An 18,769-nucleotide genomic window follows, 5' to 3' on the forward strand; every position below is an offset into this window, starting at 1 on the left:
ATTCTGAGGAAAACTACATTTTAACAAGTCATTTTATTCATACATCATTGTTAAATTTTTACTTAGATCTCCAAAGCATGGAATGGACTTTAATTGGCACGCCTGATTTTTTTTCCACTTCTTGTGGCATTCTGCTAACAATAAAATCCTATTGCTTCTAGCTGTGCAATATGTAGAGAAAAGATTTTGATATCTACTCTGTTGAATAATAATGAGATCTTTTAGTAGTTTCTGAGCAAGAAAAAGCAAACGGCTTGTAGCTAGTGACAGAATTTATATTTCATTGTTTTAGTTGGCCGGGAAGAACCTATGGGAACCTCTGCAGCACCCAATCAAGAGAAGAAAGACTTCAGAGAATCTCAGCTCCAACCAGGAAAAGCCCAGAAGCTGGTATCTCAAAGCCCTTCAACTCCCCCATCCTCCAGTAAGTGACAGGTTACAAACTAGTCGTGATACAGCGTGGTGTTAAGCCTGCTTTCTGTACATGCTTGCAGACACTTATCTCAAGAAGGACAATGAATGACTTTTCTAGATTGTTGAATCATGCAGGCATTCATGCAACATAAAACACATTGCCAGTCATTGTTTTTTAAGAGGATATTTGAATGTGGTTTATTGAAAAGGCAGCAATCAGTAAATTGAATAACTTTGCATTACTTTTTTTTCAAGGAACTAGTTATCTATCTGAGGACTATTTCCGTGGAAATTAAGGGGTTGTTATGGTGCAGAGGCCAATTTAAAGCTTGCTGAAAGTAATGGAATATTTCTTATTTATACTGTCTCGCACACTCATGTTTTCAGCTTTTTGGTTCACTGGAGGAAAGAAGACTTTGGTTCATTGCATTCTAGCTTTATACCTATGTTTTGGCAGGTAGGAACAGATAAACAAAGTTCTGGTCATCCTTCTGGAGTGGTGTTTTTCTAGAATAAACTGCTTTCTTCTTTAGCTACATATTGTGGTTTAGAAGTAGCATAAAAGGTCTAAGACGAGTTTTAGAAATATTCATCATCCTAGTAACAAAACAAAACGTGATTAAGGAACTACACAACTAAACAAAACAGGGAATGATAAATCTCTTGAAGAGAGAGGATGGTTAAATTCCAGACATAGGTGTGAATCATGATCAATTACTGTTATTTATTTCTGGTAATGTTGTTTCCATTTTTAGCTCAAAACCACCCACTTTCTAATCTATCAGACTTCATGTTGTATCACTGTGTCACTAAGCCTTCCCAAAGTGTTGTGGGTTGTCAGCCAGTGGTGAGATATGCTGTGTCCGAAACACATGGCAACAATACACAAGCCATTTAACCTCTTTTCAAAGCAGCTGGATGTTTTTAGGGTTGGATACAAAGGATCCTTTTATAAAAGCAATATCTGCAGTGAAATTGGTTACATAGAGTCTATAGCACTTTGTAAGTAGTTTTTCTGGCATTCATAAATGTGGACTCTGCTTGTGCTAAATAAATAGAAATATCAAAGGTACTCTGCCCTTCCAAGAAAATGGTCATTTTTAGTAAGATATTTTCACTCAAAATACTTTAAAGGTAACTATCTTTTGATATGTACAGCTGAACCTTGCTTTTTAAACTCATATTCATTAAATTCTCATTTGCTTTTTTTACTCCCAGTTAGCATTTGAAAAAGGGTGATGTTTGTACTGAGTATACAGTCCAGCAGAAGGCTTAGCAGTTGAACTCAGGGTAAATTAAATCCATCATTTTTATGTCTGTGTCTGCTAACCTGTGTTTTGGTTTCTGTTTTCACGAATAATAATTGATTTAGGATTAATTGAACTGGAAACTGTGCTACAGCAGTTGGGGCTTCTCCTGTTGCAGTATGAGTGCAATGCTCCTCAAGAAACTTCTTTCACTGTATAGAGAGGATGTCAGGTCACAGCTTCTACTTAACAGCTCAGGTGTCATTAGCTTCCATGGCACAAAAGCAGTCTGTGACCTCGAGAACATCTCTGTGGTTTGGTATTAACAAAATGTACCTCTGAGAAATGCTCTCTATATCCTCTGTGTTCCTTTCCTGTATGCCTGGTGTACTATTAGATGCTGTTAATTTTTTAATATATTTTACTTACCAGAACAAATAAGAATCAAATAAAATCTGATCCCATTTCCACTCAGTTAACTCTGGAAAGAATGATACACAGGTATAATAAAAATACATCAACTTTATTGCCCAAATTTTTGCTCTAGAGATTAATTTTTCTGATGGTTCATTTTAAAAGTGTCACTCAATCAAATGGTATTCTGAGACAAAATAATTTTCTTTTTATGTTAGATTTAGGATAAGTAAATTTTAAAAAAAGGTTATTTTTATGAAATAATGTGTGAAGGGTTGTGACTTCATCATTCTCATGCAGGCCTATCAGAATGAATTTTTATTGCAATAGATTTACAGCATGGTGTCATGAAGTGTGTAAACTCTCATGACTAATGCAGGGTAACCATCAAATCCTCTTTTCAGACAGCAATATTTTTAGCCTGTAGCAAATCAATGCAACCGATTTCCATTTGTAAGAAGAGCCAGTAAATTATGAGGCAAAAAGCATTCTAAGTCTGTGAACTGTTTATGCATTAAAATTATTCCAAGTGGTAGTAGTTTGAGGTTGCAGTAACTGCTTTGGGTAGCAGTCACCAGAGTATGGAATTCTTGTCCTAAGCACGTGGAGTAGCCTGGGATTCCTTATGTTTCTTGAATATCTGTGCATTTTATGAACATTTTAATCTCTTTGCTGTAAGAAAGATGTGGTTTTAGATAGCTGGAAGGAACTCTAGCTTTCTGAGTTACAAGTAAGAAGTTAGGTAACTAAAGTTATAGAAAGTTGTATAGTCAAATTCTCAAAAATATTTGTTACACTAAAGCAATTACTTTGTTGTAGTTCTGTTATTTCAATTTTTAAGAAGAAGGAAAAAAGCATTTGCTTAATATCATAAAAGTGCATTTGAGGAAATTTAAAGGGAACATGAAGTATTGAATCAACGCTTCTTCACTTACCCAATTTGCTTCAGCAGTGATTCATCAAGATGTGGGATTTATTGCTCATAAAAGTTTATTAAGAAGCAAGTCTCAAGGATTCAAACTTATTTTTTAATGCTAGCAACAAAGCAGAATCAGATAAATTTTGCAAATTTCCATTATAGGTATTGCTTTATTTTTTTATTATTTGTACTGGGCTTGGCTGGGATGAACCTTATATTCTTCCTAGCAGTCTGTCTGATGTTGTGTTTTAGACTGGTAACCAAAGCAGTGTTGATAACACACCAGTGTTTCAGCTGCTGCTGAGCATCACTTGCAGAGCAGAGTCCATCCATCTCTGCTCACTCTGCGCTAACCCCAACTGACCAGAGATATTGTCCCTTATATTGTCATGCTCACAAATAGAACTGGAGCAGAGTTTTTTCAAAATAGTCATTCCTCTGGGACTAGTTGGGTATCATTCTACTGTTAGTGAGTGATAGCTTTTGCATAGTTTGGGAGGGTTTTTTTTGGTTTTTTTTGTTTGTTTGTTTGTTTGTTTTTGTTTTTTCCTTTTTTGTTTGTTTGTTTTTGTTTTTGTTTTTGTTTTCTTGTTGTTGTTTTCAGGTTTTGGGTTTTTTTTTGGTTTTTTTTGGATTGTAGGTTTGTTTATTTGCTTGTTTTTTCCTTTGATGTAAGGGCAGTTTAATAAGTCAAGGGAAAAACTCCATCCCAGAGAAACCCAGTGCAGTATTTTAATCAAGTAAATAAAAAAAAAAAGACTCTAATAGCAGTACATGACTTACGTAGTGCAGCAGAAACATGCACAGTGATGTTTTGGGAATTCTTCAACAAATTTATGTTGGTGGCATATTAAAAAGTCTCTTTACAGTCACATGAAAAGGAGTTCTCAAATTGAACAGTTTGGGAATCCCTGGAGGACACAGTATATAGACAATGTGTAAGTTCATCTTTTCAAATTTAGGATTTATACCTGCCTCCCATGTCAGAATAGACTATAAATTCTTGTCAGCAAGTACTCCCTTTTTTGGAGAGCATTCCATGGTCAGTGGTTTAGTTATTCAAAAGTACTGTTCCAGCCATCTGATCTTTGTAAACTCCGCTTTGACTAGAATACTCAAACCCAATTCCTTTAGTCTAACAGAATCTGTTTTTTCATATCTCATACGCAGAGGTATAATTTGACATCTCTGCATATATATATATTTCTCTTAAAGGCAGATAGAAGACCACTAGGTACTATTCTAAAGGAAAGCCTATGTTTTCCAAAATTATATTTGCTCAGCCGTTAAAGCTGTGAAATTTATTCATAAAGTGGTTCTGTGCTGTTATTGTCTCATTCATGTACAGCCTGCCTTAGATCAAATGTTAGCACTGTATGCATAAGTATGGTTAGGCAAGGATATATTGAGCTCCTTTTTGATTTATTTTACAGTATTTAGTTAATATTTAACTTGAAGAAAGTTAATTTCCTGATTTTTTTTTTTAAATTCAAAATGCAAATTGTCTCTATTCCCAGATATGTGACTCTGCTAATCGTGTCCCAACACAAGGCATTAGAGGAGTAATTCTATTAATTTCTAAATGCCAGACTAAGGAATCAGAAATGTCAATTTAATGGTCATAGTTCTGCATCATAGCATCCTTACTCTACTCCAGAATATGTATAAAGACTATGATGATAATGCATGTGAGAGATAACTTGTTATTTTCCAGTTGATTCTTGTTGCTCAGCTAATCAACACATTTTGGTCTAGACAAGAAACATAAATCAATCTTTTCAGACTGTCTCACTTGCCATGAAAAAATACAATCCCCCTGCTGTTATGGCCTCTTTATGTACTGAAGTTACAACAGCGACTGGAAGTTTCATGTCAATTGTCGTCTCCCACAAATATTCTGTATTTCACAGAGGACATGAGAAATTTCCAAGGTGGTGAGCGTTCCCTTCCTTCAGATGATGAATGGAAAGTGTCAATACTGACAGGAAATGCAGGAACTGAAGCAAATGTTGCTCTCTGGATATATGGAGACAGAGGAGTAGCTGGACCAATAACTCTTGGCGAGGACAACAGGAAACAGCTGTTTCTTCCCAGGCAGGAAGCCGAATTTCAGGTAGCTAATGAAGGCTAAGAACATTATTTTAATGTAGACCTTTCCAAGGATTATTCTGTCATGTGAAAAGAAAAAATGTTTTTCTCCTATATATATATATACTGTATAAAATAAATCTGTATCTAATCTCCATGAATTGTGTATTAAATCAGCTTGTTATATATCATAAGCAACATTGAAGAAATACGCTTTCTTTTAAAGCCCCTCTCTCATATAGTTGACCAAAGGAGATAACTGCAGAAGTACATTGATTTCTTTAAGGCAATTAATTTGAAACTAGCTTTAAAAACTATTCATTTCTAGACAAACCGTGCCTGATGTAAGACTAGTATATCATTTAGTAATTAAATCTTCAGGTATACAGTTTTCAAAGCATACTATAAAATGTATGCTGTGGAACTGGTTCAATTAAGGAAGAAAACCCTTTTTAGAGCTGCCATATCATAAATGACCAAAGGGCCAGATTTACCCATGGAACAAGTAAGAGTCCAATAAAAACTACATTTGATCATGTCAAGAAAACTCAGGGTTTATGCTATAATTTAAGGATAACCCCACCTCTATTGTAATGAGGAAATTGTGTCTAGGTAGGCTGAGAGGAAATTACCAAAGGTATTAAAATTTATGTTTTACTTAGATCTTTCTGTCTGAGAAGCATGTAACATTGCTGTCCTCAGCTAACTAAAGCATAAGTTACATTCTTCACATTTTTTTTCTGCACTCCTCAACTCCTCTAATAAAAACTTGGCACAACCCAAGATTGTTAATGTCAATAATATTAATAATAATGCTCTCTATGAATAGGGCATAGGCAGGAAGATAACCTATCATAAAGTTCATTTTCTGAGCATATAGGCTATATATTATGAACCACAGTCAATCTTGCTCTCCTAATTAGTAAATAATTTATAAGCAATTTTGGGTAATGGTATGTTTGCAAAGTTAGTCCATACATTCTGAAGAGATGGACCAATTTCTCTTCTCTAAAATAGATATGGTCCATTATGGCTGTGTGCTGCAGATATTGATCTTGTGAGAGAGCAGAATTTTTCTCTCAGCACCTGGAGCTACTGCTATGATTCTTTACATCACCCTGACACTATTGCTTTCAGGCAGGAAATAGCAAATGTCACTGAAATGCTTTTCACTCTTTAGTCTGAAGTAGATAAAGAAAGAAAGAAAAGGCCCATGAGTAAGAGCTCTTTCTTCTATTTTTTCTCTTTAAGCTTTTTTTTTTTGTCCTGTACTTGTTTAACAGAATAGGTCTTGAAATGAGGATAGGAATGTAAGACAAAAAAATTTTCATCTTCTTCTTCTTACCATTTCCATAAACTTGGTATGTTTTCACTGATATATTCTAGAGCAGAGGATACCAAATTTTATTTTTCAACATAGTCAACTTGATTGTAGCTCTGGCCAGGAGTTATAGTAAGAAAGCAGTTTCTGAAAAGCTGTAATAAGACAATTTGGAATCAGTGTAAAAATCTTTAACATTTCACTTTATCAGTAATATGCCCAACTATGAAAAATTTGAGTAGAACTATCTTGAGGAATGAAAACCATTCATATATGACCTTCCCTTTCTTACCTTACCCATGTAAGTAGTCATTGCCTGTCTAATCCTTCTTAGGATTGTGCATGAGAAAAATCAAGCTTACCAGAGTGTGTCTTCTGGAAGACCTCTACTTGTTTGAGGCAGAAATCACTCATTTCATTCTGTCAAAGTCTGCTACATTTTGTTTTGTGTTGATACATGAAATTATCATGTAACTCTAAGTTGTCATGTACGTCTAAAGAGGGATTCATTAGAATAAACAGAGAATATGATAACATTGTATATTCAGTGAATATACAATGAATTAAAAGACCACATCCCATATTACTGAGAACTGGGTTAGTTTTTTTGTGAAATGGGGAAAAAGACAATAGCTGTTTTTTCAGTCAAGCTGAATATACACCCTTACTTTACTACTGCTTTAATCCCAAAGTCTCCGGGTCACCTCTAATAAGATTACTTTTAGAGAGAAATATTATGCAGCATAAGCAAGGCTATCAGAATCTGTCTTGACAGAGTAAAGCAAAGTTAATTTTTTAATCCAGAGGTAAAGAGAGGGAATATATTGTCACATCAGTGTTGCATTTATTTTGTTAATGAAATTTTGTTAACGAAATTCAAGTTGATGTAACAACTATACCAATACAAATAGCAGGTGTTAAACCCACAGATTCTTTCTCAAACAACCACTGAGAGATTTCAATATGAATTTCAATGTTCAGGAAATCAAAGTTAAAATTGTTTGATTTCAGAACTCTTTGACTAAAGCATGGCAATGCTGTCACTATAATGCAAAAATTTATTATACAGAAGCGCAAAAAGCCAAAAGCTGATATAGGAAATGAGGTAATTCTGACCTCCAAAAAGAGAAGAGCACTTTTCATTAGTAAAGATAAAGACTGGGTTGATAATGTGCTAGTATGTGTTTCTAAGAGAATGAAAACAATTTTTGTACAATGTAAATAGGATGTAAATGATGGAGAGGAATAGGCTGTTACCAACTTTTTACGAATAGAATTATTATTCGAGAAACAGCACGATAACACACTTTTCCTTTCGTAGCAGTACCTTACAAAAGATCTAAAATTATTTATGTTTGCTTTAAATAATGGTTAAACTTCAAAGTGGGCGTTCATTTGAAGTTTTGAAGATAGAGTTGCTACTCTATGTTAGTTTTCATAAGAGCACATATAATGCTTGAAAGTACAAAGAAAATGTGAATGAATACAAATCATAGTCAGAAGGAAAAGGTAGTATTGGTGACTTCCAAAGTTCTGCAGATGTTCTGCCAGTTTTTGGGAGCTTACTCTTTTTATATCCTTCATTTTGACATACTAAGGTTTATGGTGATATTACTGTGTTGCATTATGAAAGATTTGTGACCTGTAGTTTAGGGGATATAATTTTGTATTCCTCGTTGCTCTCATGAATGACCCTCACCAACTTTTTGTACTCTTCAAACTTTGAAGAGTTCAAATATCTCCCAAATCATTTTCCTGGCAAGCATTGTGGTTCCACTAGGCTATGTCTGGTCAAACTGGGGCTCAGGTAGAAATCTGCTCAGACAAAACATAAACAGTCTCTTTTCTGGATCCTGTACTCCAAAATCTGCCAATCAAATATTATGTGCTGTTCCTGTACACTCAGATGCTACCATGGTTCAGAGAAATCTCAAACCAATGCAAAGAAATATATGTAATTTTATGTAGTTATACATTGTATTGTTCTGACTTTATTCAGGTTGAAATAAAAAGCATTGGGAAAATCTACAAGATAAGAATTGAATTTGATGGATTACCAAATGAACAATCAGAGTGGAACTTACAAAGGGTAAGATTTTTTTAATGTTGATTTTTTTTCCATTTTAATAATTTTTATGTGAATTAAAGACCCATCTTTTCATAAAGCCATAGCTTCATGAATCAATAAATGCTGATTGGGATAAGTTATTATTGCTTTGTGTTCTTAGACTGCTTTAGAGATGACAAAAACACTGACACAGACCATCTCCTAAGAGATGGAAATATGTAAGATTATTTTGCAATTATTCCTAATTCATGAAGACACCAATTTTATTGTGTCTTTTATTGCTGGGCTCAACCAAGTTTTACTTTCTCAAAGCTTGTTTGTACTCTTCAGTGTCTGTTTTAGCTATAAATTCCAGTTCTGAAAGATTGAAAATGATGCAGCAATTATTCCATGACAACTACATGCAAGGAATGAACAAGGTTTGCTTAAGAGTAGGCTAAGTAACTTCTAATGGGCCCCACCACAGCTCACAATTATGACCATTTTCAAGGGAAAAAAAAACCTGCTAATTTTTTTCAATTGGGTGAATTAAGTCTTCTTCTTTGTTTTGTTTTAGCTCTATTTTTCTCGTGTTGTTTAGGGATGCTCACCAGATTTAATTTATGAGAAATTCTTGTTAACACTGACACCCATATAAAATTTATTTCAGAGCCTGGATAAATATTTGTCTTCTGTTTCTTTGAATCTGTAAAGGAAACAAGTTTATTCTTTGTCATTTGAGTAATCTTAAAAAGCCTGTTTAGACAACCAGAATTAGACAGTAATAACAGATTTTTTTACATTAACATAAAGCTCTCATCTGTAACTGTACCAAAATTGAATGTAAGTATAAATATTTCAGTTGCTTAAATGATTGCAGGAGTCCTACTTTCCAGCCTGGTGATTACAAAATATTTCTTTAATATTTTGTTCCAAATTTCATGGGGTAAGTCTGGGATTTCAAATACTTCTTTTCACAGAGAAAAAGAAATCATGTTGAGAGCTGTGTTTTTCTGACAAAGCAGTTAATATTTGCAATTGTTATGAATCAGCAGGGGGAGCTCTGCCAATAAATATTGGAGATTAGGAATCAGTGCCGCCAAAGTATTTCATATTAGAATAAATACATGCTTTGGTGTTAAAAGCAGTGTTCATTTTACTTGAAATAATATTTTATTGGAAAACTGAGAAAAAGGTATCTTTTGCTCTGATTTCCTAAGTCTTAGAATTTGGATATAAATACTTGTTTTCATAATTTTGTTTGCAAGGCTTATGCATATTATACGCACACTCGAAGTACAACTGCAGAAAGATAATTTTTGGTACTGCTTTCCTTTTGGTAGTCAAGGCCTATGGAAAAAACCTTTAGTAAACATTCTTGTAATTCAAGACTAATGAAAACTGTTTTCATAGAAGATAGTAATGACTTTTAGTTATAGGAAACAAGTAAGACAGCTATCAAAATGTACATAGGCAAATAGCTTGAGAATTTGAATTCTAATCGTCTTCAGAGGAATATATAGAGGGTGGTGATACACAGGTTGTCTTTTTTTCTGCTGTGAAAGAGCCAAATATAATACAAATTGATTTAAGATTTCAACATATCCTCTACTTGCCAAATTTCAGAAGGATGTAGATGATGAGTTTCATCCTGTTTTCATTTTAAAATAAAAAATGTGTCAATCTTTCCACATCTTCCAAAAGCTCAGTCTGACCTAACATCACCTATCAGAAGATTTTCAGTCTTCAGTACTCCAGGCAGTGTTACATAGAGACGATTCACGGACAGAAATCAGACTTGGTAATATTTCTAATGGCAAACCCACAAATTTCAGTTACAGATTTGTTTGTTGCAAAGTAGCAGCCAAAATAAATATATTTTGATACTGCAATTTGTGTTATTGTTTTCTGAGATAGAAAAAAAAGATGTACAAACCCATGTTTTGCTGTTGAGAAGCATGGCACTGAAAAGAGTGTACTGAGTCATAGCTGGAATTGCTTCTTCTCCAGGTGACGCTGCAACATCTAAAGAGCAAGAAAACACTGAATTTTCCAGCAAACACACGGTTATCAAAGAATTGTGATGGCAGAGGATTTCTCTGTGAACTTCCAGTAGTGGAAGCTGGAAAACCTATCTATCCAAGTACGTGTGTACAGTTATGTATATACTAATCATCTGGTTTTCAACATTAATGGTGTCTGAATTGTGGTCTTAGCAGTCTTAAAAGCAGATAGTTGGACTGATTTCTGGAGTATATTCCAGAAAATTAATTACAAATCAGACTTGCTGGCATTGTTATCACTAAGCTATAATAGTGAGTAAAACTAATTGTGATTACATGTAACTTGCATTTTCTTCTTTTGGTTATTTTTGGAAGTTGTTTTATACCATGTTTATGTCTACACCGGTGACTTGGAGCATGCTGATACAGATACTGCAGTTTATTTGTGCATCTATGGAAAAAGAGGAGATTCTGGTCTACGACTTCTGCATAAAACTGGTATGCCAGTGACATTTCAGAGAAGAATGGTAAGTCTGAAATACAATTTGCTTAGCCATAAAAGCATAATTAATAACTTATACAGGTCTTAAACAGGTTCCTTATTAAAAAAAAAAAGATCAGAGGTTTATCAAAATAAAGAACTAAGAAAAATAGTCTTCTACTGATCCAGGAATTATTAGAATGAATAAAAACACAGGTAGGAAAAAGGAAAGAAAAATTATTTGAGGCTCCATCTCAGGATGATGAGAAGAGCTGCCTATGAATTTAAAACATATCCTTTCAAGGTATGATGAGTTACAGCTGGCTCCAAATACGTGTACAGAAATTGTTCCATGATGTCAGATCTTAGTAGATCTGTTTGTTATTTATTTCTTTTAGTGTCTAATAGTGTAGCTTTAATACAGGAGAGATCTGAAGTAATTTTTCTTTCAATTAATTATGTCCTAGCTCCTCCATAAATAAAATATTTTTATCAGCCTGATTTTCTGCAGTATGGTTGAATTTCAGGAGCTACTAAATTTAATGTTAACTCTACCAGTAGCCTTCTTGTGACCTTCTATCAAGCCTGTTTCTTCCTTTGTGAGCTATTGAGGATTAACATTTGTATGTATAACCAAGAGTATCAAGCTGTTATTGGAACACTTACTTACAAAACAAAAAGCAATCTCTAAAATTCTAAGAATAGTAATAACCCACTGGGAAACTTCAAATGTATCTATATTATTTTAAAATCTATATTTTATGCCATTACTAATGTATGAGAGATAAAGTTCTATTGAAATTAAAATTCAGAATTTAAGTGGAATTTTCTGGGGGGCATTATTCTAGCCAGATTGATAGTAAATTCAGCATATTATTTATACAGTGGCTAAGAGGAATGGTTCAAAGTGCACTTTGTTATGGAAATGGGTGAATGAGACTGGATTGTTTAGAGCAGCAGAACAGGGACTGGGATACATCATTTTATGGCAGAGGCAGTTGAGTGCTGACTTGAACAACTTGATTTCATCCCTGCCACAGATATTCTACATTATATTGGACAGATCACCTAAAATAAAGCTTTGCTGAACAACCACTTTTTTCATGCTTATCTTTTGCTGAATAACCTGTTTAATTTTTTCTGAAGAGCCATAGCTGTAACTGAGATTCGTTCAAATAGAATTCTGCTCTGCACCTAGGAAGCTTTTTGAAATGCCAATAAATTCACCGCTCCGTTTCTCAGTTGAGTACCCAAAGCACTTTGCATCTTTGGCAGCTTTTGGCAATAAACTCTGTGATTTAACTATATAGGTAAATTGAATTAATACGAAGATGGCCTTTCAAAAAAAACCACCACAGATTTAACATTTATAGAAAACTGGGGTGCTTTGGAAGAAGTTCAAAGGTGAAGTCATTGGGGAAATCAGTTCTGCTTCACTGAGCTCTTTGGGTGATTGCTGTAAATAATGCATAGAGTCATAAAGATAATGAGGATAAACAGAAATACTGAAAAACTGCAGTCCTCCCGTGCACACGTTGAGGCAGGAGTCTTTCAGAGAGAATAGCTTGTGATCATATATTACCTATACACAAGGGATAACTAGTGTTGCACAGGCAGTCTCAATTCTGCCATTTGCCAAGGACTGAGAACTTTATAGGTATGAATTTTCCAGTGTATTTCTTTCCTTCATTTTCTTTTTACTGAGAAGAGTGATCTGGACCATTACATTCAGAGAGAGAAAGCTGTACACTTTTTACTGTGGCAGAAAATCATCAACCTGAACCTGAGCAGCTTCATGCTCCTATGAAAACGATCTTTTCCAACTGTAAGCACAAACCTAAATGGATAACAAGGGGAGAGTGGCATGTCAAATTTCAGTTTCCTTCAGCAGAATAAAATGTAAATAGAGGAGGTGAGATAAAAAAAGAGAAAAGGATGAGAAAGTGTGTTTCAAATAAATATCAGCAAGGGAAATAACAGCTTCGACTCATTCTTACCTAGAGAAGAGTAATGGAAATGGCAAGGTATTGAAACAATATTGAAGGGTGTGTGCAGTGTTTTGGATGATGGCTGAAAAAAAACAATTTATTTGGGATTATTACTACAGCTTGACTTCAGTTGTGATTTCTCATTTACTCTGATATGTCACTAAATGACATTTAACTTTTCAGATCCAAAATGCTTGGATACAGTCCAGCTGTCATTAAAACCAATGGGAATCTGTACATTGTGAGAGCTAATCAGGCTTTTAAAACATGTCGGTTTTCAGCCTGCCTTAGTAGTGGCAAATTGCACAGTGCTGTCTCCTCTGTCCTCCAGGTCAATGTTTTTGAAGTGGAAGCTGTGTCTCTTGGGAAGCTGCAGAAGGTGCTGTTGCACTGTGAGGCCAATACCAAGCCCCAGCACTGGTACTGTGATAAAATCGTTGTCAGAGAAGCCTCCAGCAACTCAGAATATGTTTTTAATTGTGAAAGGTAGTGTTTACAATAATAATCTTAAATACTCCTCAGCACATATTACTAAAAGTGTTATGTCAGTCACTGTATTAAATGTGAGTTTTTTGGGGAAAGACAAATTTGGATTATTTTGCAGTTTCATTAAACCCATAACATGTGTTGTTCCAGAACAGATTGCTTCAGTTAATGTGCTGTATGGTCCATAGCAAAGGTTAAATGCTTATACAGCGTTTATGTCACTAGATTGCAGAGTACAGCCTTATCAGGATCAGTGCTGTAAGTGTGACTTACCTCTCAGGAAGGAAAGATAAAGCACACAAAAAGGTTCTAAATTAAGTGTGTTTCTAAATGGGAAAGAAAACAGATTTGCAGTGCAGAAGTAGCATTCACTTTCTTTATGAACAACAGCATAGTTAGAGAGAGAAATGTGATACCCAGAATTATTTTGTGGTTGTTCCATTTAGGTTATTAAATGAGCATCTTAAAAGTCAGTTGAGAAATACTGAATTTTGCATGTTTGGAGAAATATGATAATCCCACATTTAGAGTTTCCACTTTGCAGTCTATTTCATGGCTATGTGCATCATTCAAGAGAAATTAAGGAAGCGTAGAGAAACAATATGACTATGTGACAAGGCACTAGAGTAAATAATATTTAATTAATAATATTTAATAAATGCAGGTTGCCTAGTTATTTTGTCTGGATTTTAATGAATTTGTGATATAACCTTGAACAGTTTCTTGCAGCTCTTGGTGTCACATCCTCAAAAACAGGAATAAAGATGCTGTGTCACCTTGGTAAAACTCTAAAACTGAGATTTTTCTTCGATCAGTAACATATTTTTTAAATAGTAGTATGAGACTGAGGATTTCTCTGGACTAGATTTGGATGCAGACCAGCTGTTGTTGCTAGCTGGAGTTGCTAACTTTCTAAAAAAAATAGGTAAAATTTCCTAATGGAAGTTCTACAGAGAAGTTAGGCCAGCTTCCTACCTCAAACACAAAAAATCAACTCTGTGTCATGGCTGTCCTCCAGTGGGTAACATGACTTAGGAACCATGAATGGCAGACACTTTGCTGTATTAATTCTGTGGTAATTAACACCAGATGTTGATCAGCAAAAATTATTCTGTGATAGACACTGCCAAAAAGAAACAAAAGTTGTGGGGTTTTTTCTAACTTTTCTACAAGGAAACACTGCCACTGAAAAGGGGTTAAAATAGGTCAGTGGTGGGGTGAGGCGTAGCTTCCATGTTGGCAAAATGTGAAGCTGAAAGACTGTGCTCTATTCAAGAGGGAGGAAAGCTTTGGCTCTTCAGAAAGCTCTTTAGTTTATTAGTTTATTTAGTTCAGCCTCACAGTTTTATTTTACATAGGTGTTTTATGATCCAGGATACGAACGAAGTGCTGTCTTTGTTCTCATTTATCCAAGGAAACATAAGCATTTAGCTAACTTGAAAATCTGATATTAGTTTCCGAACATCCAACAGCTCTTACTTGATTTCAGTTATATAGTATTTACTAGTAACTGACACCTTTTAGCATTTAGGATTGCAGAAAATGCCTGTGTGATCAGGTTATAGCAGAAGTGATAGAAATAAGTAGTTGTCTAGTAAAAAAAAATTATTTCTTAGGGACTGGTGCTTCTATGGATTGGCCAGCTAATATTTTCAAGACTAAAAATAAGGAACCTTCAAAAGTTGCTCTGGACTTAACTTGTCCAGCTTATACTGGAATCCCAACAGGCTTCATAGGAGACTGAATGCTTTAGGTCATTCCTGGAGAGTCCATGGAAGTGTACCGAGGAAATAAAAAACAGCAGCCCAGAAGCTTGCTGCATTGTTTTTCTGTAAAAAACAGCTGATCTTATACCAAACAAAAGGAAGCTTAAACTGTTGATTATCCATATTCTGAATAACAAGGTTTCAAAATTATCCATAGCCTGGAGTAACATGACTAAGAAACCTAACAAATGTTTGCCTTGATTTGTCTTTTTTCAGACTCATCTACCTGTCCCCAATTTGTAGGAGGAATAAGGAAGAGCAATATTTGGTTCCATCTTTGTTTTTAACACTGAACGGTGATTTTAAGAAATAGTGTGATAGATACATACAAATTATACTTACTACTAAATCCATAGTACCGAAGATATGTTCTGTGCCATATTCTTTTATTTAGCTATAGGAACAAGTACAGTAGTGCCACATGAGTCTCCTAATCTGATAGAGGTGAATTTTACAGTTACAAAGATCTTATGTTTGCACAAATGAAATTCTTTGTTGAGCAAATGATTTCTATTTTAACATCTATCAAATCTAATACTAAAATTTTAGAAGTAGAGACCCTTTGCTGTTATATGTATTCAGTAGGAAAATCAGATGTGGATCATTCAGTTATATGGTAATATAGTGGAGAAAAATTTGATTCCTACCTGCTTTCTTATTTTCTTTCTTATTCTTAGGTGGATTCCATTTATGTCCCAAGGTATAATCCAATCAGAAATTGAGCTGTACCCTCAAGGTAAGGTTTATTGTAACTTTATGGAAATAAGGACAATAATTTGTAATTTTTTGCCTCTGAAGAAATCTGGGCTGAAGTTACACTGTAAATATCAAAATTAACCATTTTGCTGCTTCCTTTGCTATATTTCTGAGAGAACACAATTTGTGTTAAATAGTATAATTGCTACAAGTGATAGTGAGAAAGTAAGGAGGGAATGAATGAGAAAGGGTTTTCTTGTATCGGGTAAAACACGGAATGTCTTTTTCATCTCTTCTTTCAAACCTTTTCTTTAGTGTTAAAGGATAGGTCCTCTATTAACAGATTTTTTTTTTTTGGCAGAGTTTAAAAAAAATCAGCATCTGAAAATTCAAGAGGCAAATGGTAAATGCTGCTCTAGTTTTCTTCTTTTAATGAAGACTTTCTGTTTCAGAACTAATTGCTTTACATGTTTGCTTCCATTTGTATTTATTTTAAAACATTAATTACAGCACACTATTCATACATTTTAGTAAACTCTGAGGTTCACATTTTAATTTAAACAATAAATAACTTTGTTTATGCTTTCTTTTTATTCTGTCATTTTTCTTTCCATAGTATTAATTTTCTCTGCTTGTTTGAAAAATTTTTATTCTTCTAACACTTACTGGTGATCTATCTTAATTTCATTTTTTTATAGTTAATATTTTAATACATGATTAGCTCTCCTGGGCTATATATAGTTTTGTTCTCAACATTAACTTTTTGTTTTCTGTTCTACTTCTGATTTCATATTTGTTCAGGTTGCCTCTTCTGTCCCTGCAACCAGAGCAGATTAAATTAAATTTCTTAATAACACATTAGAATTTCTCAGCTGTGAGAAGTGCTTCATGCTGTAGGTTGAACAATGATTTAGAAGGTGTTGGGAGAAAGTTTGAAAATGTTTATTCAAAATTTTTTGTATCAATCAAGATATCCACAAAGACATAAATAACTTGTCCTAAAGTGTTCCTATGGCAAACATTTAACAGTAAAATGTGTGCCCAGTTATTTTATAAATTATACTAGAATCCCACTATTATAAGCTTTATTTTGAACCAAAAGTATCTTTTCTTCCTGCCTATGCTTTTTTCAGAAGGCATTCATTTTCGGTCTGTTCATCACTCTTTGTGCCTCAGCTGTTCTGCACACCTTGTTTTCTCATGGCCTGCACCTGGAGATCCTCCTTTTAAATTGGTCTGGTTAGTCGTTTCTGCACCTATAGCTGGGTCTCTATGCTATGTTGTTTAAGCTGTGCAAATGTCTCAATCAGAGTTAGGCAGCCAAAAGCATATGCAACAAATAAAGTCTTGTTTGGGACAGTCGGTAAAATGTGGAACAGTGGGAGACTTGAAATTGCGTGTCCTACACCTAGAGGGACTACATCAATTCCTGCTTCAGTGGTTCATCTGAGATTTTGTTCACCTACTTTTTTCCCATAAGCTTTTAATTATATCTCATCTTCATTCTACATAATTTTTTTTAAACAGAATTATTTTTCTGAGAATTAGAACTTTCTAGTGTGTTGTATTGTTCTATAAAAGAAAAAAAAATAAATCTAGAAAGTCATCTGTGGCAAGGTACCACTTTCTGATGTCCCCAGGGAGGTATATGGTGTTAGATTGCACCTTTTCTCCATGTATGCTAAAGGAATGCCATGTCATTACATATTTTTCTGTATTATTTTCCCCTTAATGTGTATTCCTCTTCAGCCATAAAGGAACTCTTGGTATTCTACCTCATCAGAACAACCCCAGCTTTTTATACCAACAAGAATTACATTTTTGAAATACTGTTTCCAGCTTCCATTTGGAAGCATGCAATGCAATGAGAATTTTGGGCATCAGATTAGAAATTTTAGGATTCTTTTCCTATACCCACATTGTCTTTCAAACACAAGTCCTTTCTGTTTCGAGAAAAAAGAAAAAGACTCAAAATCAATATAGAGGAGTTCAAGCCAAAACTCTTTTTAATCATTTTTTTGGTGAAATTTGATTCCTTATTTTACCTTCACAGTGGTAATTGTGTGCAAAACAGTTTAGTGATACTAAACTTATCCGTAGGAGGTAGAAGATGAGCTAGGTAGAACATACAGTCTCAAGAGTAGCAACTGCATCATTTTGAAGCTCCATTGCTTAATAAAAGATAGACTTTGAGGGGATAATACAAGAGAAATGGCCATCAAAAACACTCAAGGCACAATTAATCAATGAACATGTCCAAAAGAAAATAAATTTTACCTGCTTTGAAATGAGTATTTGTTTCTGACTGATTTTTTAATTTTTAGGCAGAGTAGTGGGTCATATTTTACCCTTTGTCTGCACCACCCTTCATAAGCCTTTGTAAATGGAATTGTCCTTATTTTCCAACCAAATGGTCCAAAGGAACTTTGCCTTTAAGGAGGTTGACTTTTTTATAAGCAAGCTCTTCTTCTATGGGGCAGGAAGCCCTTGCCTTACGCTCTGTGTTTCCAGTTTCAGCGTATAGAGGCTTTTCACTCTTCTAATTAATGTTTATCCTTTTGTTGTCTGGCACTATGGTTCTTTTTTCAAGAAGGTGGGTCTATAGAGAAGGCTGTGAGGATTCAGATTTTCAAAGGCACAAAAGAATTTCTTACAAGTTGGAGTTTAACAACTTTTGGCAGAACTTGCATGGTTCACTTCCTTTATAGAATTGTAGAACAATTTGAGTTGAAAGAGATCTTTAAAGATATCTAGTACATGCCTCTGACATGGAAAAGGACATCTTGCACCAGACCAGGTTGCTCAAAGCCCCATCCAACCTGTCCCTGAACACTTCCAGAGACGGGGAACCCACAGCTTCTTTGGGCAACTTGTTCCAGTATCTTATCATCCTTGTAGT

General features: G+C 34.5%; 1 protein-coding gene across 1 annotated transcript in view; it reads left to right on the forward strand.

Moving 5' to 3' along the window:
• RP1 (RP1 axonemal microtubule associated) overlaps window positions 1-18,769 on the forward strand; it is a 104,331-nt gene that overhangs the window by 40,547 nt on the left and 45,015 nt on the right. Inside the window, exons 18-25 of the mRNA XM_051771815.1 lie at window positions 293-424; window positions 4,905-5,107; window positions 8,403-8,492; window positions 10,461-10,593; window positions 10,829-10,980; window positions 13,254-13,408; window positions 15,852-15,910; window positions 16,232-16,273. Of these exons, the coding sequence (XP_051627775.1) occupies window positions 293-424; window positions 4,905-5,107; window positions 8,403-8,492; window positions 10,461-10,593; window positions 10,829-10,980; window positions 13,254-13,408; window positions 15,852-15,910; window positions 16,232-16,273 (966 nt within the window). The remainder of the gene's footprint in view (window positions 1-292; window positions 425-4,904; window positions 5,108-8,402; window positions 8,493-10,460; window positions 10,594-10,828; window positions 10,981-13,253; window positions 13,409-15,851; window positions 15,911-16,231; window positions 16,274-18,769) is intronic.

The sequence above is a fragment of the Manacus candei genome, unplaced genomic scaffold, assembly GCF_025592945.1.
Source record: "Manacus candei isolate 608988 ecotype Guabito, Panama unplaced genomic scaffold, ASM2559294v1 h1tg000008l, whole genome shotgun sequence".
In the NCBI taxonomy this organism is placed as follows: domain Eukaryota; kingdom Metazoa; phylum Chordata; class Aves; order Passeriformes; family Pipridae; genus Manacus; species Manacus candei.